The sequence below is a fragment of the Rhinoderma darwinii genome, chromosome 1 (genome assembly GCF_050947455.1).
Source record: "Rhinoderma darwinii isolate aRhiDar2 chromosome 1, aRhiDar2.hap1, whole genome shotgun sequence".
Taxonomy (NCBI): Eukaryota; Metazoa; Chordata; class Amphibia; order Anura; family Rhinodermatidae; genus Rhinoderma; species Rhinoderma darwinii.
This window is the reverse complement of record NC_134687.1, coordinates 362,083,504-362,109,224: the sequence shown is the minus strand read 5'-3', so window position 1 is coordinate 362,109,224 and position 25,721 is coordinate 362,083,504. Positions and strand designations below refer to the sequence as shown.

General features: G+C 41.0%; 1 protein-coding gene across 1 annotated transcript in view; it reads left to right on the top strand.

Annotated features, from left to right (window-relative positions):
* KDM4C (lysine demethylase 4C) overlaps positions 1–25,721 on the top strand; it is a 563,556-nt gene that overhangs the window by 468,444 nt on the left and 69,391 nt on the right. Inside the window, exon 18 of the mRNA XM_075827279.1 lies at positions 19,742–19,927. Coding sequence (XP_075683394.1) covers positions 19,742–19,927 — 186 coding nt within the window. The remainder of the gene's footprint in view (positions 1–19,741; positions 19,928–25,721) is intronic.

Here is a 25,721-nt window from a genome sequence, read left to right as displayed (position 1 = left end):
ACATCCTTTAATTTTTCTAACACGAGATGAAAGCAAAAAACACATGGCGCCACATAGTGCAGATCACCAAAAGTAATAGAATAAAACAGAGGAAGGTCAATTGAGCTCACCTCCTGGTGTTGTGCTAGCACAGGCACAACGCTGTTGTAGACTTATAATGAAATAGGTATCATTAGACCGCTGCAGCCAGGTCCCATCTGGTAACTGGAGGTGGTTACCACTGTTAAGTATTCGCAGGAAGAAAAAATTGGTGGACCATATACGGCGCTGCTGGTAATAAAGGTAGAAGCAGTTCCAGTGTTTTGAAAGACAAAAATAAATAATTTATTGCAAAAGACTACGCGTTTCATCATTTGAACCAGCGTCTTCATCAGGCCAAGTGTGCAGTGCCATAAAACAGTCATCTTATTTAGCCAGGTGTTTGGGCATGCTGTAGGGTTCAGAAGGGAGGGAGCGCTATTTGGCTTTTGGAGCACAGATTTAGCTTGGCAGTTGTTCTATTTGGGGTTTTGCTGGTATTTCAGTTTATAATGTGGGGGCATATGTAAGCTGTGCAGAGTACATCCGGGAATAATAAGGTGGTATAATAATAGGGTAAATAAATAATATTTCAGAGATATGTGGCTAGTGTCGCACTGATAAATGGTGCCCGATCTTATCCGCTTTTGGACACACTGCACATTTTGTGTCGCCATATTCTGAGAGCCAGGACTTTTTTATTTTTCAGTCAAAAAAGCTGTGTAATGGCTTGTTTATACCGGGATGGGTTGTAGTTTTTATTGGTACTATTTTGGGGTACATGGGATTTTATGATCACTTTTTATTCCATGTTTTGGGAGGGGTGGTAATAAGAAAAAAAAAGTAGCGATTGTGGAATTTTTTTATTTATTTGTTTTTGCGGTGTTCACAGTGTGGAAAAAATAACATTATAGTTTTATATATTGGGTCATTACGGACACGGCGATACCAAATATGTATACTTTTTTTTAACATTTTCATTTTTTTCCTATAATAAAAGACTTCTTATGGAAAAAAGGAAGTGTTTGTTTTTATTAACTTGAAGCTTTTCTTTTTACACTTTTATTCAACTTTTTGAAACTTCTTTTTTTTTTGTACCATTAGGGGACTTGAGGGCCTGCATCTCTGATCTTTACTCTAATGCATTGCACTACCCACACAGGTTAGATTGCACCCTATGGTTGCTAATGGCAACCATCAGCACCCACGGGGGTGCCGATGGTTGCTATGGCAACCGTAACCTAACAATGGCTTCCTAGTACGGAAGCTTATTAGGCCCCGCCGGGAGGCGAAGCCTAATATGCCTGCTGTCAGTGAATAGCTGACCGCTCTAATTCACTGCACTATGTAGGTAGTGCAGTGTATTAGAATAGCGATCAGGGCTTCATGCCTATCCCCTAGTGGGACAAAAAAAAAGTTTCACGTTAAAAAAACTATAACAGCCTTTTTTCCCATAAGTCTTTTATTATAGGAAAAAATGGAAAACATTAAAAAGTACACATATGTGGTATCACAGCATCCGTAACGACCCGAACTATAAAAATATCACGCTATTTTACCCGCACGGTGAACACCGTAAAAAAATAAAATAAAAAACAATTCCAGAATCGCTGTTTATAAGTCACTACCCCTCCCAAAACGGAATAAAAAAGGGATCTAAAAGTTGCATGTACCCCATAATTATACCATTTAAAAACTGCAGCCTGTCCTGCAAAAAACAAGCCTTCCCACAACTTTTTTGACGGAAAAATAAAAAAGTTATGGCTCTCAGAATATGGCGACACAAAAAATAAATTATTTGAAACAAAAGTGATTTTATTCTGCAGACGCTTCAAAACATAAGAAAATCGTATCGACCCGCAGCATAAAGTAAAATTGTCATTCATAGCGCATGGCGAACGCCATAAAAAACATTGTCAGAATTGCTGGTTTTTGGGCACCTTGCTTGCCAAAAAATGAAATAAAAAGTGATCAAAAAATCGCATGTACCCCAAAATTGGTACCAGTGAAATCCAGATTGTCCCGCAAAAAAAACGCCCTCACACGGCGCCGGTGGAGAAAAAATAAAAATGTTCGGTCTCTCAGAATATGGCGATGCAAAATGTACCGAGTGTTCCAAAAGGGGATTAGATCGGGCACCATTTATCAGTGCGACACCGGCCACATATCTATGAATTATTTATTTACCACATTATTATGCCCTGATGTACTCTGCCCAGCTTACATATGCCCCCACATTATAAACTGAAATACCAGCAAAACCCCAAACAAAACTATTACCAAGCAAAATCTGCGCTACAAAAGCCAAATGGTGCTCCCTCCCTTCTGAACCCTGCAGCGTGCCCAAAATGCAGTTTACTTCCACATATATGGCATCCCCATACCCGGGAGAACCCGCTTAACAGTTTGAGGTATTTGTCTTCAGTGGCACGAACTGGGCACAACATATTGTGCACTAAAATGGCATATACACGTGAAAATTAGCAATTTTCACTTTGCACCATCCACTGAGCATTGATTTCTAATAATAAAAAAAAAAACCTGTGTGGTCAAAATGCCCACTACACCCCTTAAAAAATGCCTTGAGGGGTGCAGTTTTAAAATGGGGGTCAATACTTGGGGGTTTGTTTTACTTTTTGACCCCAGAGGCCTGCCATTGTGGGCTAAGGCTGCGAAAATCAGCAAAATAGGCCTCACATGCGCCTTTCATTCCTAAGCCCTGTCATATGTCCAGGCAAATGATAAATGCCTTGAGGGGTGTAGTTTACAAAATGGGGTCACTTCTCAGGGTTTTACACGCTACTCTGGTACCTAAGGGAGCTCTGCAAATGCGACATGGCCCCTGTACACCAGTCCAGCAAAATCTGCTTTCTAAAAGCCAAATGGCGCTCCTTTCATTTTGAGCTCTGCCATGTGCCCAAATAGCAGATAAGGGCCACATATTGGGTATTGCCATACTCGGGAGAAATTGGGTAACAAATTGTGTGCTGTGTTTTTCTCCTATTACCCCTTGTGGAAAAAAAATTGGGTTCAAAACTACATATTTTGGGGGAGAAAAAATATTTTTCATTTTCACTGCCTCATTCTAATACAATCTACGAAACACCTGTGGGATCAAAATGCTTACTACACCCCTAGATGATTACCCTGAGGGGTATAGTTTCCTAAATGGAGTCACTTCTCTGGGGTTTCTACTGTACTGGTACCTCAGGGCGTCTGCAAATACGACATGGCGCCCAAAAAACAATCAACCAAAATCGACATGCCAAGTAGCACTCCTGCCATTCTGAGCCCTGCCGTGTGTCCAAACAGCAGTTTATGACCACTTATGGGGTATTGCCGTACTCAGGAGAAATTGCTTTACAATTGTTGGGCCGCTTTTTCTCCTTTATTCCTCGTGAAAATGAAAAAAATTCAACATTTTAGTGGAAAGCATGTAGATTTTCATTTTTACTGCCTAATTCCAATAAATTCAGCATAAAAACAATGGCGTCAAAATGCTCACTATACCGCTAGATAAATTTCACGAGGGGTGTAGTTTCCCAAATGGGGTCACTTTTGCGGGGTTTGCACTATTGTGGCCCCTCAGTGACTTTGCAAATGTAACATGGCCTCCGCAAACCATTCCAGCTTGAGCTCCAAAAGTCCAATGGCACTCCGTCCTTTCTCTGCCGTGCTGTGTGTCCAAACAGCAGTTTATTACCACATATAGGGTACTGCTGTGCTCAGAAGAGTTTGCTTTACAAATGTTGGGGTGCTTTTTCTCCTTTATCTATTGTAAAAATGAAAAAATATGAGCTAAACCTTCATTTTATTAGAAAAAAATTCGATTTTCAATTTCACGGCCTAATTGCCATAAATTCAGCAAAAACCGTGTGTGGTCAAAATGCTAACTATACCCCTAGAAATATTCCTTGAGGGGTGTAGTTTCCAAAATGGGTCACTTCTGGGGGGTTTCCGGTGTTTTGCTCCAAAATCGAAATGGTGCTCCTTCCCTTGTGAGTCCTGCCATGGGTCTAAACAGCAGTTTGTTACCACATATGGGACATTGCCATAAACGGGAAAAGATGCTTTACAAATGTTGGGGTGCTTTTTCTCATTTATTCTCATTTATTTAAACATTTCTACGTTTTTTTAGAAAAAAGTAGATTTTCATTATTACAGACTAATTCCAATAAGTTTAGTAAAGAAACTGTGGGGTCAAAATGCTAACTATATCCCTAGATAAATTTCTTTAGGGGTGTAGTTTCTAAAATGGTCACTTTTGGGGGTTTTCCACTGTTTTGGCACCACAAGACCTCTTCAAACCTGACATGGTGCCTAAAATATATTCTAAAAAAAGGCGGCCCCAAAATCCACTAAGTGCTCCTATGCTTCTGAGGCCTGTGTTTCAGTCCATTAGGACACTAGGGCCACATGTGGGATATTTCTAAAAACTGCAGAATCTGGGCAATAAATATTGAGTTGCATTTCTCTGTTAAAACTTTCTGTGTTAAAGAAAAAAATTTATTACAAATGAATTTTGGCAAAAAAAATTAAAATTGTAAATTTCCCCTCTACTTTGCTTTAATTCCTGTGAAACGCCTAAAGGGTTAAGAAACTTTCTGAATGCTGTTTTGAATGCTTTGAGGGGTGCAGTTTTTAAAATATGGTGATTTATGGGGACTTTCTAATATATAAGGCCCTCAAAGCCAATTCTGAACTGAACTGGTCTCTGAAAAAATAGCCTTTGGAAATTTTTTTGAAAATGTGAGAAATTGCTGCTAAAGTTCTAAGCCTAGAAAAATAAAAGTACTTTTAAAAAAGCGATGCAAACATAAAGTAGACATATGGGAAATGTTAACTAGTAACTATTTGGTGTGGTATTACTATCTGTCTTACAAACAAATACATAAAAATTTAGAAAAATGCTAATTTTTGCACATTTTCTCAGAATTTTGGGTTTTTTCACAAGTAAACACTGAATATATAGACTAAATTTTACCACTCACATAAAGTACATTGTGTCATGAGAAAACAATCTCAGAATCGCTTGAATACATAAGAGCGTTCCAGAGTTATTACCAAATAAAGTGACACATGTCAGATTTGATAAAATTGGCTGTGTCCTTAAGGCCAAAGCAGGCTGTGTCCTTAAGGGGTTAAAGAGGCTCTCACCAGATTATAAGTGCCCTATCTCCTACATAATCTGATTGGCGCTGTAATGTAGATAACAGCAGTGGTTTTTATTTTGAAAAACTATCATTTTTGAGCAAGTTATGAGCTAGTTTAGATTTATGCTAATGAGTTTCTCAATGGACAACTGGGCGTGTTTTTACTTTTTACCAACTGGGTGTTGTACAGAGAAGTGTATGAGGCTGACCAATCAGTGACTAATCAGTGTCCTACACTTCTCATTGTTCCAGCCCAGCATGATCCACAGCACAGTGTGATTGTGCAGTGAAAGTAGTAAACACGCCCAGTTGCTAAAAACACAATACACGCCCAGTTGGAAATAAGAGAAAACACGCCCAGTTGTCCATTAGAAAGACTCATTTGCATAAATATAAAATTGCTCATAACTTAGCCAAAAATTATCGTTTTAAAAAAAACAAAAAACGTTACTGTTATCTACATTGCAGCGCCGATCACATGCAATAGGAGATAGGGATTTGATAATCTGGTGACAGAGCCTCTTTAATGTTTTGGCGCAGCCAAGTCAAATTCCCAACATGAATCCCATTGAGATGCTGTGTCAAGATCTTAAACTGGCTGTTCATGCTTGGAAACCCTCCAATGCAGCCGAATTAAAACAATTGTGCAAAGAAGAGTGGTTCAAAATTCCTACTCAAAGACTTATCACAAACGTCTGATTGCAGTTGTTACTGTCATGAATGGCACAACCAGTTATTAGGTTTGGAGGGGCAATTACTTTTTCACATGGGTTTATATAGGTTTTGAATAAATCTTAATCCTTAATGTAATGATCATTTAAAAGTTGCATTTTGTGTTTACTCGTGTTGTCTTTTATCTTATATTAAAACTAGTTGGATGATCTGAAACATTTGAATGACAAATTAGCAAAAATAGTAGAAATGGGTGAGGGGCAAAAACTTTTTCACAGCACTGTAAGCGTTTAAATAAAAAAGACAATACTCACCGGTTTAATCTCCTGCTGCAGTGCCAATGTTCCAGTGGTCCTCTTCCAGTCTTTTTTTTACATTCTAGCGATGATGTGCCGTACTGTTTTCGTTGTACATGGTGGTGGGGGACAACCTAAACTTTTGCATCAGGACCCATCAGACTTTAGCTATGCCTCTGTGTGTATAGAAAGGACAATCTACCCAAGGCCAGTATATGACTACACACAATAACAAAATTTCTGTTCCTGAGCCTCGATAAAGTAGGATCCATGCAGACCTCATTAACTCTGAACTCCTAGGCATTTCTACCTCTCACCCCATGCATGTGATATCTTTCTGCCTTCGAAGCATTCCCACAGATACCACCATACTACTTGGTTACTCTGTTAACAATTCTCTTATGCTCAGATGGTCTCAAATATTTCTGTCTGTCCCATAACGCATCCTTTACAAATAAATCCTGTAAAACAGTTTATCACAATGATATGAAGTTGCAGCTCTTCTCTTATCTGTTCCTGGTGGTCCCGGAGAGCTGATGAAGATGTGGAGGAGCCAGGGGTACAATGTTTAATATCTAGTGGCAATGCCCCGAGATGCATAGGCACTGGGGAAAATTTACTGAAGGTGGTTTCCAAGGTGCCAGGCATCTTAGTCCCAAACCCCTTAGAAACGAACATCCATGTTCCTATTGCTTTTTGCACTTACCAGAAGCTTTTAGCCTGAAATCTTCTCCAAGCAGCCAAATATGTCCTCAACACATGCCTCCCTGGAAGAATTTTTTTGCAGGGGTATCCTTCATTCATAGATTGGCGGAGTTGCTATCCCAGACATCAGAAAGCCTCTGTTTAATACATAACCATTTGATAGTACTGGATTAGATTTATAATCTTTGACATGTACTGCAATATTGACAATCACCATAGACACATTCAATTTCTGGCCTCTTTACCGAAGATCTTCTCTCTGTCAAATGGTGATTCTCTTCAGGTAACCTATTGTTACTCCCGTATTTGCTCCGTCTCTGAACTGTGCACATCCACTTAAACTGCAAAGACTCCTTGCCTTTCCCGCTACACTCTCTCGCTCATTTTCCTTGTCCTATTTCCCCCTTTTCTTATGACAATAACTGTATGACATTTCTGAATTCCTAGAATGTAGGATTTTAAAAATTCCATCGTGGATTATAATTTACCATTGCTCATTTAAGCAAACACACTGGTTGATAGCTACAGCCCTAAATACAGATAATTTAAAAGTATTCACTGTTCATTTGGAATATTGACTGTAGTGGGGACATCAACATACCTCTCTTTTGTTACTATAAAGATACATTAAAGAGAATTAACTACAAACATCAAAAGATACCCAGTTTATAGAAGTACACTAATATGTACATAATATAGGAGAAATGTAATCGTAAAATGTGTAGCATTATAGGAATAAAGTGCAGACGTATTGGAAAGTCATTAATTTTTTTTACATCTGGGTCATTACATGGTTCTCAGCCAGCCATACCTTATTTTACAACTTGTCTGTTTTAAATGGTTAGCATGTGCAAAATTCTTCCCATGTCCCAAATCCTAGATTATAAACCAGATGTTATTTCTGATACTCAGCATAATTTTGTGGAATCCTTCTGTTACTTGCAAGAGTTTTTACCATGTAATTGCTATTGGCTCGGTGCACAGTGACTTCTGAATGATGCAAAGTTTCTGTGAATGTTCATAAGGAAAATATTGAAAGCTAATCAAACTGGCAGCTAAATATTGCAAACAGGGCAGCACTGTGGTTTTTTTAGTGTTGTAGAAAATAAAATGCTGTTGCCAACAGATTTTTTTTTTTGTTGATTCTTCAGAACACTTCCAATACAAATCAGCATTTTTATTGCTGTTATGCCGTTAAGCTTAATAAAGATATTTTTTATGTACAGAATAAAACGAATGATCAGTACCAAATAACTTTGGAATACAGAATAAAATACAGAGAGAATTAGGTTTTTTCAAATCTTAGAATTTATTGTATCCTTCATTTTAACCTAGAGTTTTTGGGGAAGTTGAATGATAGCAGTTACACCTAGGGATGCATCGAAACTTCGATACGGTTTAGATACTTTGCATCCCCAAACGGTTCGATACCATTATTTCATGTATTTCGATACGAAGTTGTGCGGCCGCACGGCTTAGTATAGTAACACATGAATGTATGAGAGCGGGGCTGTGGCTGTGTGATACAGCCATTGCCCCGCTCCTGAGTCCTGACAACAAGTGCGCACTGTCAGGATGATGTGATGCTGCCGGCGCTGTACAACTGATTGCCGGCACTGAAGACAGAACATGGCGGACATACTGCAAAACACCCCCCACGTTCTGTCTTCAGTGCTTGAACCGCCGTTCATTAGTGCAGCGCTGGCCGCATCACCTCATGCTGACCGCGCGTGCACTTACTGTCAGGAGCGGGGCAATGGCTGTAACGGCGGAGATCAGAGAAACCTCATCTCCACCGTTATTCCCCTGAATGCTGCGATGAAAGTTGACTGCAGCAATCAGGGGAAAATGAGAAGGGGGATGCCCTTTGGATCATGTCACAGGGAATTCCTGTGACACGATCGAGGGCCACACCATATATGGACAGACAGCCCAGGGTGCATTGAAGGACCCCATGGCTGACCATATTTCCTGTTGTTAGGTCATACTTCGGTATGCCCCAATAACTGCCTGTGTACTATCTGTACACAGGCTTATGTACTGGCATATAGATATATACCAGTACATTAAAGTTTAAAAATAATAAAGTAAAAAAAAAAACTAACGTAATGTTACATTTAAAAAAAACACACACACTACAATAAAACATTAAAATAAGTCTCGATACATAAAATCTACACACATTCGGTATCGACGCGACTGTAATAACACATTTATAGCGTCATTCATGTTTGCACTGATATAAAATTAAATAAAAACTGCTTTCTTTCACTTCTTAATGTGAGGCGCAAGGTGTTATGACGTTTGAACCTCCATGTGCTTCATATTAATAGTAATTAACCCCATCATGTACCTCACACATTAACCCAATGTTGTCCATTATGACTGAGGAACATGATGGGGTTAATTACTATTAATGTGAGGCACGTGGAAATTTCAAAATTCATAATACCTCGTACCTCACATAAGAAAATGGAAGAACTTTTTAAATTATTGATGGCTAAATTATCGTTTTGGTATCGAAATTGCAATACTACACATAGTATCGGTATCGAAGTCGAAATTCTGGTATTGTGACATCCCTAGTTAAACCTAGAGTGCATCTTTGGCTTATTTCACTGGTGTGGACTGTGATCTATTCTAAAAATGGATGCCCTAGAGCTCCTGCACACAGCTAAATTATGGCTCTCTTTTGTACGGAGCTTTAATATTGTCACGATCTATGGGTATGTGAACCCAGAGAGACCACCACACAGACATACATCAGATCCTGGAAGATGTAATTCGCAAACTCCTGGAACACAGCTGGAGCATTACACAGTCCAGAGGGCATTACAAGATATTCGTAGTGACAGTCTCGGGTGTTGATTGCCGTTTTCCACTCATCACCTTTGCGGATACGGATCAAGTTATAGGCCCCGCGTAGATCCATCTTCGCGAACACCTTGGCCCCACAAATTATATCAAAGAGTTCTGTAATGAGCAACAAGGGGTACTTATTCTTGACCGTGATTTGGTTCAAACCATGGTAATCGATACAAGGATGAAGAGATCCATCCTTTTTCACAAAGATGAATTTGGCTCCGGCGTGGGAGGAAGACTTCCAGATGAACCCTATCCCCAGATTCTCCTTTATGTAGGCAGACAGGTCTAGGGTCTCTGGCAGAGAGAAGGGATAGACTCGTCCACGGAGTGGTGAGGCGTCAGGAAGCAACTCGACTGGACAATCGTAGCTTCGATGGGGAGTCTCTGCCTCCTTGCTGATAACGTCAGCAAAACTGGCATAGTGTGAGGGTAGATCGTAGAGTGACTGAGGCAGTAGAGGCAAAACTGGACCATTGGAGGACTTCTCTGGAACTCCGGTGGAGAACTGGAGCATGTAGACTAAGCCATTGTAGGACTAGCAGAATAGGGTTGATAGCTTTAGGCGATACAAGGAAGGCGATCTGTTCTGAGTGAAGAACTCCGACTTGTAGTGTCAATGGTTCCGTGACGAACACAATTGGATCGGCCAATGGTAAACCATTCACATAGGCAACAGCTATAGGTCTCTCCAGAAGAACTGTGGGTAGATGTAAGCGATCCACTAGATCCTGCTGGATGAAATATGCAGCTGCTCCGGAATCAAGATAGGCATAGGAGGAATGTGATGTCTCTCCAGATATGATGGTCACAGGAATAGTTTGGAAGAAGTTTTGCCATTTGGAGACGTCCCCCCCTAGAGTTGCCTTTCCAACCAACCCTAGGTGCTGGAGTTTCCCGGCTTCTGTGGACATTGGCGCACGAAATTACCCTGAAGACCACAATACAGACCTAAACCACAATAGCGCCTGCGCTGTTTCTCCTGTACGGACAGCCGGACTCTGTCTACCTGCATAGGTTCTTCAGGTAGCGCACTAGGGGAAGGCAATAGTGGTCTGTGGACCGAGGGTGCTAGTCTGTGAAACCGGCTCTCCTGTCGAACCTCCTGAGTGCGCTCCCGGATCCTCATGTCAACCCAAGTGGCCAACAGGATGAGGGCATCCAAGGTAGAAGGAAGGTCGCGGGATGCAAGCTCGTCCTTGATGGGTGAGGACAGTCCCTGCCAAAAGGTTGCCACCAATGCCTCATTGTTCCATGCCAACACTGCTGCCAGGATATGAAAGGAGATAGCATACCCTCCTACTGTGGAACCTTCTTGCTTGAGTGTCAGCAGAGTGGCCGCGGCAGAAGATGTTTGGCCCGGCTCCTCGAACACGGCACGGAAAGACTGCAGGAACAAGGCTAGGTCCAAGGATTCAGGTCCCTGTTGTTCCAAGATGGGATTCGCCCAGGCGAGGGCCTTGCCAGCAAGTAGGGAGATAATAAATACTACTTTGGCCTCCTCAGAGGGGAAGAGATGAGCGCGTAGCCTAAAATGAACCGTGAAAAAGGCTCCTGTGTTGAGCTGAAACGTTGTGTTTATATGGACCAATAAAGCACCTTTTTCTACTTTGTTCATACTTCGGAGTGCTGCCTGATTTTTGGATCCCAATTTAATACATAGGCACACAGTTTTTTGTCGGAATTCACGAGGAAATACATTTTGGCATTCTCCATCAGACCTTATATATACACAATCTTTGCTTCTAGGGGAGAATATGTCTGTACACACGGAGTCCGGTGACTGAATAGCAGTACACAGGGACTGCATGACTGTATACTAGAGAAGCCATACAGGCCTTGTGCCAGTGTGCATGAGCCCTTAAGCAGATTACTTTACTTATTCCAAGCTTTTTTGTTTGCTGTAAATTTTGGTTGGTAGTTTTAATCCAGAATAAATTAAAGCTTTCCTCCAGTGAAAAATATAAAAACATCAGTGCTCTAAGATCCTTATGTACATTACTTTTGTGAAGCATTTCCTTTCACCACTAGTAGTTTGTGATGCAAATTTTTCCTAATTCAGGACGTTGTCTGGCATGTTACAGATAAAGTGTAGTTGCAGCCTGGTCACCGTCACTCTGTCTGCAAGCCTGCTAGCCCATATTACAATTTCCCATCCGACCCCTCTTCTCTCATACTTCAGATGGAGACAAAGGGGCTAAATACAGTCCCTTGTTTCTCTGCCCCATATTGAAATGAATGGACGAATTGTCCAGCCTATAAGTGACTTAATCTAATAGACAGAATAGAGCACTTATTTTTTTATTTTTTAGATTAGAAAATTTAATTTACACAAAGTTGCATATCCTTAAAAAAGGATTTCTAAAGGGATCAACCGAGGTATGTTTTAATTTGGTTTTGCAGATCTCTCTACACTGAGATTATGGTTTTCATAAACTGATAGTTGGCTTTAACCTTTACAGTTTATTTGAATAGATTATTATGAATGCAGCAGAATCTGCAGGAAAGTAAACTAGGTAAACTCCAGAAAGGTGTAGTTGTAAGAGCATGGTGGGAGGGGGGGCTAAATAAATATAGTTCTAATGTATGGTTTACACATCACGTGTGCAGGAGAGCCAATAAAAAAGCTCCTTACTCAGCCAGCTTTGAGTGAGGAGCATTCTCATTTGCTGCTCGAGTAATTGCTGCACAGCCTCTGTTGTGAGGCTGGGTTCGAAATGCTGCGGTGCCCGGACAGCAGCAATTTTTTTATTAACGAGCAACATCAGCAGTTTTGTTAAATTGGAGGGATTTTTACTTTGACTGCGATCTTGTCTCAAAGATAAATTTGTCTAATTTGGATCGTTTGTCTTTATAACAAGATTGTGTTGGTAAAAATACTTCCAATTTATTACACAAATAGTCAGTGTAGTACTACTTAAATTAAATGGGTTTTCCCAAAATCGATTTTTATCACCTATACCCAGGATAGGTGATAAATATCTGATCGTGAGGGTCCGACCACTGGGACCCCCACTGATCTTGAGAACAGGCTTACCTGGAGTGGTACTGCGCATGCTCGGTCACCACTCCATTTATTTTCTATAGGGCTGCTTGACGCCATCTCCGGCAGCCCCATAAACAGTGTGGGACTTGCTCACACAGCACAGCGTCCTCTCGCAAGATCACGCTCTGCTGTGATTAAGTCCCACACAAACTTTACCGTAAAGTTAATGTGGGTGTATGTGACAGCACAGCATGTTCTCGTGAGATTACGCTGCACTGAGTACAAATGGACATGAATGGAGAGAAGTGTATGACGATGATTGGTCAGCGTCATACATTTCTCTTTACAACGCCCACTTGGCAAAAAGGTAAATAACGCCCAGTTGTCTATTAAGAAACGAATTGGCATTAATCTAAAATTGCTCATAACTTGCTAAAACATGATAGTTTTTCAAAATAAAAAAACTGCTGGTATCTACATTACAGCGCCGATCACATTATGTAGGAGATAGGGCACTTAAAATGTGGTAACAGAGCCTCTTTAAGGACCAGACCATTTTTTTCAAATCTGACATCCATCACTTGAAGTGGTAATAACTTTGGAATTTATTTTATTTTTTTCAAGCGATTCTGAGATTGTTCTCTTGTGACACATTGGACTTTAAGTTAGTGGTAAAATTTGGTCGACACATTCATTGTTTATTTATGAAAAACACCAGAATTTGGAGAAAATTTGCAAAAATTTGCATTTTGTTTTAAATGTAAATGTATCTGCTTTTAAGACCGATAGTAATACCACACAAAATCGCTACTATTTCACATTTCCCTATGTCTACTTTGTTTGCATTGTTTTTTTAACGTCCTCTTATTTTTCTAGGACGTTACAAGGCTTATAACTTTACCAGCATTTTCTCACATTTTCAAGAAAATTTTAAAAGCCTTATTTTAGGGACCAGTTCCATTCTGAACTGGTTTTGAGGGCCTTATATACTATAAACCCCCTAAAAAATACCCCATTTTAAAAACTGAACCCCTCAAAGTATTCAAACCAGCATTTAGAGAGTTTCTTAACCCTTTAGGCGTTTCACAAGAATTAAAGCAAATTAAAGGTGAAATTGACAAATGTCATTTATTTTTAATTTTTTTGCAGAAAATCCGTTTTAATCCATTTTCTTCTGTAACACAGAAGGTTTTACCAGAGAAACACAACTCCATATTTATTGCCCAGATTCTGTAGTTTTAAAAATATCCCACATGTGGCCCTAGTGTGCTACTGCACTGAAACACAGGCCTCAGAAGCAAAGGAGCACCTTGTGGATATTGGGGCCTTCTTTTTATTAGAATACATTTTAGGCACCATGTCGGGTTTAAAGAGGTCTTGTGGGGCCAAAACAAAGGAAATACCCCAAAAAAGACACAATTTGCCAAACTACACCCTTAAGGAATTTATCAAGGGGTATAGTGAGCTTTTTGACCCCACAGGTATTTTGCTGAATTCCGTGTAATTAGGCTGTGAAAATGAAAATCTAAAAAAAATAAATTTCTAATAACATTTCATTTTATCTCAGATTTTTCCATTTTCACAATAGATAAAGAAGAAAAAGAACCCCAGCATTTGTAAAGCAAACTCTTCTGACAATACCCCATATGTGGTAATAAACTGCTGTTTGGACCCACGGCAGGGCTCAGAAGGGAAGGAGCGCCATTTGGCTTTTGGAGCTCAAATTTTGCTTGGTGGTTGTTCGGGTGCCATGTTTCATTTGCAAAGCCCATGAGAGGCCAAAACAGTGTAAACCTCCCAAAAGTTACCCCATTGGGGAAACTACACCCCTCAAGGGACCTATCTAGGGGTATAGTGCACATTTAAACCCAACAGGTCTTTTGCAGAATTTATTGGAATTAGGCCGTGAAATTGAAAATCTATGTTTTGTTCCACTAAATTGTATGTTGTCTTAATTTTCACAAGGGATACTGGAGAATAAGCACCCCAACATTTGTAAAGCAACTTCTCCCGATTACGGCAATACCCCACATGTGTTCATAAACTACTGTTTGGACACACGGCAGGGCTCAGAATGGCAGGAGCTGTATTTGGCATGCAGATTTTGCTGTATTGTTTTTTGGCCACCGTATCGCATATGCAAAACCCCTGAGGTACCAGAGTACAGTGGAAGCCCCAAGAAGTGACCCCATTTTGAAAACGACACCCCTCAAGGCAGTTATCGTTTGCTTGGACATATGACAGGACTCAGAAGTGAAGAGCAACATGCGCATTTGAGGCCTATTTTGGTGATTTTCAAAGCATTGGCCCACAATTGCAGGGCTCTGAGGTGAAATAGTAAAACAAACCCCCAAGTAGTGACCCCTATATTGGAAACTACACCCCTTAGGACATTTTAAGGGGTGTAGTGAGAATTTTGACCCCACAGGTGATTCTACATTAGAAATTAGTGCCCAGCGGATGGGTGCACAGTGAAAATTGCAATTTTCCACTGATATGCCAATTTAGTGCACAATATGTTGTGCCCAGTTTGTGACACTTAAGACAAATATCTAAAAAAAACTGTTAAGCCAGTTCTCCCGGGTTTGGCAATGCCATATATGTGGACGTAAACTGGTGTCTGGGCACGCTGTAGGGTTCAGAAGGGAGGCAGCGCAATTTGGCTTTTGGAGCGCAGATTTTGCTTGGCAGTTGTTCTGTATGGGGTTTTTCTGGTATTTCAGTTTATATTCTGGGGGCATATATAAACTGTGCGGAGTACATCAAGGCATAATAAGGGGGTGTAATAACGCAGTAAATAAATATTTCATAGATGTGTGTCCAGTGTCGCACTGATAAATGGTGCCCGATCTTATCCGCTTTTGGAACACACTGCACATTTTTCGTCACCATACTTGGAGAGCCAGAGCTTTTTGATTTTTTTTTTTCCACCGGATCTTATTTGTTGCGAAACAATCTGTAGTTCTCATTAGAACTATTTTGGGGTACACACAATGTTTTGATCACTTTTTATTCCAATTTTTTGACAAGCAAGGTGACCAAAAACCAGCAATTCTGACAAGGTTTTTTTTTTACCGTGTTCACCCTGGGGTAATAAGATACATTATACTTTATTCTGCAGGGCGATATGATTACGGCGATACTATATGTATAAAGTTTTTTTATGTTTTGCAGCGTTTGCGCAAAAAAAACCCTTTTTAAAAAAAATTATAAATTTTTTATGTCGCCATATTCTCAGAGCCATAATTTTTTTATTTTTGCGTTGACAAGGCTGTGTAAGGGCTTGTTTTTTTGCTGGATGGGTTGTAGTTTTTATTGGTACTATTTTGGGCTACATGCGACTTTTTGATCACTTTTTATACTTTAGAAGGGATGGTGACCAAAAAAATAGTGATTCTGGCATTGTTTTTTATTTATTTATTTTGCAGTGTTTACCGTGCGGGATAAAACCCATTATAGTTTTATAGTTTGGGTTGTTGCGGATGGGGTGATACCAAACGTGTACTTTTTTTAACGTTTTAATATTTTTTTCCTATAATAAAAGTCTTCTTATAGGAAAAAAGACAGCTTTTAAGTTTTTTAACGCAGAACTTTAATTTTTACACTTTTGCTGAACTTTTTTATAACTTTTTTTTTTCCCCACTAGGGAACTTGAAGACCTACACCTCTCATCTTTATTGTAATACATTGCACTAACCACGTAGTGCAATGTATTAGAGATGTCAGCTATTCACTGACAGCAAGCCTATATTGCTCCGCCTCCGAGCGGGGCCTAATAGGCTTTCTTACGTGGCAGACCAAGAGGCCACTGTTGGCCTCCGGTTGCCATAGCAACGATCGGCATCCGTGCGACCACATCGCAGCGATGTCGATCTCCTGGAAATCGCTTTTGATCGCGGCATCTCGGGTTAAAGGCAGGGAGCGGAGCTAGCTGCGTACCCTGCTGTTACAGCAGGATGTCAGCTGTAACATACAGCTGACACCCTTCGGCTGATGGCGCAGGCTCAGCTTCTGAGCCCGGCACCATCTTTCATTAGCGGCCGGATGCCTTTTAAGCCCCGCCTCGGGGCGGCGCCTAACAGGCGTCTTTACACCGCATTCCAAATTATTATGCAAATGTTATTTTTCGCTGATTTTCCTAAATAGTCGATGCAAATGACAGTCAGTATAATCTTCAAACCATCAACCGTTGGGGTATAATGCAAATTTTATTGAACAAATCTCCTAATGATAACAGATTTTTTTTTAGAAGTAAAAAACTCAAAATGCACTGTTTCGAATTATTATGCACAACAGAGATCAAAACATTTTAAAGGTTGTAAAGCGAACTAAAATGGTAATTTGTTGAATTTGCAGTATCAGGAGGTCATATTTACAGAAATCAAAAGCTCTTTCAATCAAAACAAACTTAACAGGCCAAGTTACATGTTAACATAGGACCCCTTCTTTGATATCTCCTTCACAATTCTTGCATCCATTGAATTTGTGAGTATTTGGACAGTTTCTGCTTGAATATCTTTGCAGGATGTCAGAATAGCCTCCCAGAGCTTCTGTTTTGATGTGAACTGCCTCCCACCCTCATAGATATTTTGCTTGAGGATGCTCCAAAGGTTCTCAATAGGGTTGAGGTCAGGGGAACATGGGGGCCACACCATGAGTTTCTCTCCTTTTATGCCCATAGCAGCCAATGACACAGAGGTATTCTTTGCAGCATGAGATGGTGCATTGTCATGCATGAAGATAATTTTGCTACGGAAGGCACGGTTCTTCTTTTTGTACCACGGAAGAAAATGATCAGTCATAAACTCTACGTACTTTGCAGAGGTCATTTTCACACCGTCAGGGACCCTAAAGGGGTCTAAAAGCTCTCTCCCCATGATTCCAGCCCAAAACATGACTCTGCCACTTCCTTGCTGACATCGCAGCCTTGTTGGGATATGGTGGCCATTCACCAACCATCCACTACTCCATCCATCTGGACCATCCAGGGTTGCATGGCACTCCTCAGTAAACAACACGGTTTGAAAATTAGTCTTCATGTATTTCTGCGCCCACTGCAACCGTTTCTGCTTGTGAGCATTGTTTAGGGGTGGCCGAATAATAGCTTTATGCACACTTGCAAACCTCTGGAGGAGCCTACATCTTGAGGTTTGTGGGACTCCAGAGGCACCAGCGGCTTCAAATACCTGTTTGCTGCTTTGCAATGGCATTTTAGCAGCTGCTCTCCTAATCCTATTAATTTGTCTGTCAGAAACCTTCCTCATTATTCCTTTATCTGAACGAACCCGTCTGTGCTCTGAATCAGCCACAAATCTTTTCACAGTACGATGATCACGCTTAAGTTTCCTTGAAATAGCCAATGTTTTCATACCTTCCAAGGTATTGCACTATTTCACGCTTTTCGGAAGCAGAGAGATCCTTTTTCTTTCCCATATTGCTTGAAACCTGTGGCCTGCTCAATAATGTGGATCGTCCTTCTTAAGTAGTTTTCCTTTGATTGGGCACACCTGGCAAACTAATTATCACAGATGTCTGAGATTGATTACAATGATCCAAAGAGCCCTAATACACAATACCATCCATGAGTTTAATTGAAAAACAAATAATTAAATGTTTATGACACTTAAATCCAATGTGCATAATAATTTGGAACACGGTGTACTTGGCAGACAGGAGGCCATTGTTAGGCCTCCTGTTGCCAACAGCCGATCGCCTAGCATGGCTACCCAGCTCTTTTAGCCCGGTAACCATCCTGCAATACTGTGATTGGTCAGTCACTACTGACTGACCAATCACATCGATCGCAGGCCGCGCCGTGATTGTTCCCCCGACGAGTCCCAGTAACTATCGGCTGTCTGTGACAGCCGATGTCACTGTTCTGTTACCATGTCTTTTGACATGGTGACAGAAAAGCACCATGACGTAACTGTACTTCATGATGCCTTAATGCAGGGCAAACCATGACATACAGTTCTCAAGGTGCGTTAAGGGGTTAAATTATTAAAGGATAAAATCAACACAAATAAAGTTATTATTTCTAAATTTTTAAAGGCAAACAGGTTTATACTTGCTGTTTTGATATACTTTGGGCAGGAAATAGTTACTTGACAAGAATAGGTTAACCTATGAACCGTCACTGCCCTATTCCAGGTATAGGCCAACAGGTTAATATGGGAGCTTCCAGATCCTGCACTGGAATTCACCTGTCAGCAGATATCTGCTGTTCTTATGATCGGCAAGTGCAGCCGTACCCGCAGTACACCTGCTCCATTGATTCCCCCCCCCCCCTCCACGTACATTTGAGATGCCGGTCTCAGAGGGGTGAGGGGATTTGAGCAGTTAGCTGCTGTAGTTAATGAAATTGGCGGAACGTGGGTATGGACTCCTTCCACATGCATCGCTCTCCTGTTGCCACTAATAGAAATTTGTACGGGTAGCCATAACTATGACCTGCCCGCTCCATTGACTCCAGTGCTGCAAAACATCCCCCGTCCCCCTGTGCGATTGAGACGCCGGTGTCTGGGACAATGGGGATGCAAACAGCAGCTAGAGTCAATGGAGCAGGCGGACCATGGGTTCCAATTTTCTATTTTTGCCAGCAGTTGATGCATGGGAATCCCATGTATTGGACAGCGAGGCGGTGGGGATGGACATGGGGTACACCTCTCCTATATTAGGGCTTTAGTGTTTTGCAGTTGCTGCAAGGCGCAAGAGATGGGTGTATGGGAGTTGCGCCGCTGGGCATGCCAGGAATTTACTGTGAAGCTGCCTGGTGGTGACTTTGGAGAGGTGTCGGGTATTTTACATAAATGGCGTGTGCCAAAGAGAGTCTAAAGTAAACACTGGTAAGGTTACATTTTTTTAATTAAATGTTTTGGCGATAGGTCCACTTTAAATATCACAGCTGAAATAAGTCTGCATAATAGACAACTACAGTTGTGGAGAAGGAGCTCTTTTATGTAAAATATACTTATGTATGTGTTTATATAGTTTTTGCTGTTATTGTGTGATGCTGTATTATGATTTAACCTTTTTTTTGTCTCCCACAGAAATGTGTTTTCTGCAGACAAAGAGTTAAGAATACTCTGGGGGCTTGTATCCAGTGTTCATATGGTCGCTGTCCCACATCCTTCCATGTGACCTGCGCTCATGCTGCAGGGGTAGTGATGGAGCCCGATGACTGGCCCTTTGTAGTGTACATCACATGCTTCAGGCATATGATCAATCAGCACATGGTGAGATCTTATTTTCTGAACGTTTCTCATTATATTGATTTGAAATCTTCCAGAGCGTGGTCACAGCGTTGCAGAATGATGAGTGTTCCTCGTGTGTTTCTAAATCTGTCACTTCTGTTCGTTACCAAGTCTCATGCGGAGGCAAGCTTAGGGCGCTTCTTAGAACATGAGCTATATAAAATAATCGTTGCTTTGAATACTTTAACATGTTCAGCTAATCATATTGCAGTGAAGGATTTTACCTTGAAGTTCGCCTTCAACCATTGAGTGAATTAAAAGAAGGTATAGTAACAAATGGCAGGAGTAATAATCTCCAGGGAATTCCATCGCTTTCTTAGCTCTCGGTTTTATTAAATAGTAAGCTTATTTTTCAACATTTTAAAATGAATGCTTTGCTTGGAATTTGAATGTATTTCTTAAATTGTGGTAATGTTTTGGAACATCAACAGCTATAGGCTTTGATATTTGTATAACTCTATGAGGGTCAGATTTGTTGTTAGTCCGGGCAGGCCTGAGGGCCGAGTTTTGGAGCATCTCCAGTACACACATTTTATTACTAACAAGTTAGGTGTATCTATCTTTTTTTTAGCATCCTCCTAATATTATTGCTCCATTTCTTTAGTGCAAAGTATTATTCTTCTGTTCCGCCACATAAAGGCACTTTCTCTGTTGCCAATACTAAGAGGCCAATCTGTATGTGGCTCCTATTCAGGTTAGTAGGAGCTGCATGCAGCTCATATACAGCATAATGGCAGCATGCCTCTGACGTACCATCAGTCAGCCATCTATTGCCCATAGAATCCCATGTTAAAAAAAAAAAAAAACATTCGTTTAACGGACCCTTTTTTTTTTCTTTACTTGATAGCTGTGACAGATGCCTCTGGCAAATGTCATCCGTCGCCCATAGACTCCCATGTTGAAATAAAGTATACAATAACATATGCATTTTTTTGTACTGGATGGAGCGATATTGTATTGAATTGGGTAATGAAAAATTGGATAACTTTACACAATTCCAAAAAAATATTAAATTTTTTCTTCCACAAGGTGGAAAGTATTGAAAATTAAATAAGAATTTGACATGTTTTCCTATTTTGGCCACCAGAGGGAGCACTTCCCAGAATTACAGCAAGGTGAATCAGGCAGAGCAGCCTGACTCACAGCTGCTGTAAATGTGGGAGGGAGACTCACCCCCTCCCTATTTTTGGCTACAAGCCAGGAAAAGGTGTCTTCATATTGCTAAGCATTCTCCAGCTCCATGTTGGGAGTGTTTTTGACAGAAGCTATAGGCTAAGAATGATGAAAGTCCAGAGGGAATCCCCTGTGGTTCACACAGTGTGTATTTGACTCGGTTTTTGACACATTTTACATGCCGAAAAACGCATCAAACGCTTGTTTAAGCTTCCCATTTACATCAATGGGAAAGCGCACCATTAGTACATACAACATGATTTTTTCTGCAAGCGTTTTAAAAAAAATAAGCGTCTTGTCAATTCTTTGGCACGTAAAGCGTGCAAAATGTTCCCATAGTCTATGGTACTAATAATGACCCGCCAAAAAACATGCAAAAAGGACGCACAGAACGTGTAAAAAGCCCCTTCAAAGACGCGTCAAAGTACACTTTATTAAGCTTCTCGTTTACATCAATGGGAAAGCGTGCCATTCGTACATACAACATGATTTTTTACGCAAGTGTTTTTAAAAATAAGCGTTGCGGAAAAAAAGAAGCGTCTTGTCATTTCTTTGGCACGTAAAGCGCACCAAATGTTCCCATAGTTAATGGGACTCCTAATGACGCAAAATGCGTAAAAAAACATGTAAAAAACACGTAAAAAATGCCTGTATTTTAAAAGGCGCTTCACAAGAAACGCTGGTGTATTTTACACATCTACACGTCTGTTTTTTTTTTGAGCAGCGTGTGAACATTCCCTAAGGGAATTATTTTTCATTGGCCTGTAGTTTATATTGCGGTGCAGGGAGAAGACAGGAGTCGCTGTAGGTGAGAAGATTTTTATTTTTTATTTTACTACATTTTTTTTAATTTCGCAGGTTCTGCTCGACTATTTGGACTACGTCGTAGATACGCTGGACTACTTCGATGATCTAAGTAGTAAAAAAAAAAGTTATTTGAATAAAAAAAAAAGTTCTTAATGTGTATTCAAACAGTGCGGTTTTGCCACGTTTTCGCCACGCAGCCGAAAACCACATCGAAAACATTGTGGTAAAAACTCATGCGCTATTCGATGTGGGTTTCAGCCGCACGGGAAAGACACGGTAAAACTGCACTGTGTGAATACACCCTTAGGCCATGTTCACACAGCGTTTTTTGCAGGCAGAAAAAAAAGTGTGCCTCAGAATACCTTCAGGAATTTTGAAGACTATTTTAAACTGCCTGCACTTTTTTTCCACTGTTTTCGCAGCAGTTTTCGTCCGCAGCCATTGAAGCTAATGCAAGAACCATGGGCAAAAACACCACGAAAAACGCCTCAGAAAAGATTTCAATGGGAGGTCAGAGGAGGAAGCCGCAAGAAAAGCAACGCCACTTTTTTTCCCCCGTGAGCGGTCAAAAGCCACCCGGGAAAAAAACACCGCTGCCTCCCATTGAAATCAATGCAGGGAGATTTCGGAGGTTTTATAGCGCTGATTGTGACGTGATTTCTGCATCAAAATCAGCGCCAGCAAGCTCTGTGTGAACAGTGAGTTATGTCTCTTTTAATACTTTATTAGCACTTTAGTAATGGCAGTTGTCTGTTTGATGACATCCATTACTAAGGCGGGGCTTAGTGTTAGCCAGTAAAAAGGCTAGCATTAACCCCATTTTTACCTGCTACCCACCTACACCAGGGGTATCTGGTAGAGCCGGGTACAATCCAGTAGTGATGATTAAACGACGAGGGGTCCCCCCCACCATTTTCATAACTAGCCAGATACAATAAAACAGCCGCAGCCTAGCATTACCAGGGTGGGAAGGGCCACTGTTTTTGGCTCTTCCCAGCCTAATAATATCAGCCTGTGGCCGCCCCAGTGCCCGACCATCACTACAGATTTTCGGGTACTGGATCGTAGCCGGCTCTTCCAGATACCCCTGGTGGCGGTGGGTACTGGGTAATAATGGGGGGTTAGTGTTAGCTTTTTTTACTCGCTAATACTAAGCCCCGCCTTAGTAATGGACGTTGTCAAAGAGACAACTGCCATTACTAAGGTGCTAATAAAGTATAAAAAAAAACAGACCTAAGAAAATAATTTTTTATTGAAATAAAAACTCCCCCGCACAACCCTCTTTCACAATTTTATTAAAAAAATAAAAGTAGATTATCGAAGTAGTCCACTGAATCTACGACATAGTCCAAACGGTCCAGTGGAACCTGCAAAACAAAAAAAATAAGTTAGTAATATGGCGCTGCCGCTTCTTCATTCCTTATTCCTTCTGTGAATCGCCATGTAGTTACAAGGCGGTTCACCGTAGGAGCAAGGAACGATGGAGCAGCGGTGCTCGCCGCTGTTACTTCAAAACAGCTGATTGGTGACTGTGAAGGATTAGTGGCGCTCCTGTGTCGCTGATCCTTCATAGCCGCCAATCAGATGTTTTGATGAAACAGCGGCGAGCACCACTGCTCCGTCGAGTACCCCCCCACACACAAAACCCCCCCCAAACAGGCAACCGTACCACACACAGACCCCGACACACAAAACAAACCCCCGCACACACACCCACACACACACAACTTACCTTCATGTTTGGGGGGGTGTTTGTGTGGGGTGGAGCGCTCATCGGAGCAGCGGTGATCGCCGCTGACCCTTCAAAACAGCTGATAAGTGGCTGTGAAGGATCAGCGACGCTCGTGTGCTGCTGATCCTTTATAGCCGCCAATCAGCTGTTTTAAAGGAACAGCGGCAAACACCCCCCCAAACATGCAACCGATCCACACACACACACACACCCCAAAATGTCGCCAGCTTTCCCCCTACAAACCAGCTTCTATGCTGGGTCGCTCAGAACTGCGCATGCTCAGTACAGAGCAGGACGGCAGAGGACGTAATGAACGGCTCCCGTTCGTTATCTCCTATGCCCTGTGGCTGCCGTATTCCATCTGTGTATGTGTCGTTTAAGGACCAGTGTCACGAAAAAAAAAATGTTTATATCAATTTACTTTTAGTATTTTATTAAAAAAAAATTATTGTTTGTGTTTTACTTTTTTTTTATTTTTTCACTTTTTCTTGTCCATGGGGGCTGCCATTTTTTTTTCCATCTCTGTATGTGTCGATTAACGACACATACAGACATGGAATACGGCACATACAGTCCCATAGTGAATGCGAACGGGGCCCGTTCCATCCACTATGCTGTACGCCGTCTGTGTGGGAACGGCGCATGCGCCGCTCCCACACAGTCCAAATTGAACTGTGCGACGTCCGGCGCCATTTTCTTGTGGACCGGAAGTCGCGGCCGGACAGTAAGATTACTACTTCCGGTCGCGGCTTCTGGACTTGTGCACTTGGAGCGGAGGTATCAGACGGAGCGGACGGACCGGAGGGAGCGGCGGCGGCAGGAGCAGGTAAGTTAGGTCTGTGCATGTACGTGTTTTACTGTGTGTTTACTACTGTATGTTAACCTACTACACTGTGTGTTAGCTCAAAAAATGGCGACACACAGTGTAGGAGGTTTGACCGTTCAATCCCCTCGTTTCTCCCGGCACTAGCCAGGATAAAGGAGGGGGGGATTCTAGACTAGAGCGAGTGAGTTTTCTAAAATTTTGCAGCATAAAGCAATGTGGTTGCTTTACCACATGCAATGCTGCAATTTTGGGAATTGCTCCATCTAGTGACCAGCGCTGGGAAATGTTATAAATTACAATCTAATTTATAATATTTCCTGACTCGTGAAAAAATTAGAACAATGTTTAATCACCTATACACTAACTGTTTAACAAAAAAAAAAAAATTTTCTAGCGACACATTCCCTTTAAGAGACACATACACAGATTGAATAAAACATGGCAGTCCCCAGTAAATGAAAAAAGTGTTGATAAAAAAAAACAACATTTCATGTGAAAAAATAAAGCACAATGTACAAAGTAAAATGTTATTAAATAAAAACACAAATTAATAAAAAAATAAATAAATCATGGCACCTTTCCTTTAAGGGTGGGCACATCTATAGACTTACTTTCACCCGGGGAGAAGGTTGAGTTTGCAGCCCCCAGCCCTGTTTCTAAATATCCTAGCAAAGGCAAAGTGGATTTTTCGCAGCCCCTTGGCACCCAGCATGTGTCCCTGTAGCCCCCCCCCTTCTTTGTACCGTGTGGATGAAGAGTTAAAACTTTGTATGTTCTAGTGATTATGGTAATTTACTATTGTTTCTTTCTCTTACAGGTCATCACACAATGAGCTCTTTTATTAATACTGTTATGACTTGGGTGTTCTTTTCCTTACACCTAATTTATTTTTGTATTGAAATGGCACATCACATTCTTGTCTCAGGTCTATTGAGCAACACTGAATAACTACCATCTTACTGATCAAAAGTGACGTTTTAAACTTCTATACATACTTTTTTCCCTGACAGGAGTGTTTTCTCAGGTCTTAAAGTAAATTAAAAAGTGTTCCTGTCAGTATGTCATCTTTCACATATCAAACCTTTATATATGAGAGAGATTTATTTTTTCTACAGCTTGACTGATCACTTCACTTGAACACACAATATACACCTTGTGGGACGTTTTATATGTTATCATGATTATAGTGGTGGCACTGTAAAATAGGTTACAATATATATGGAAGTCATTTACTATAA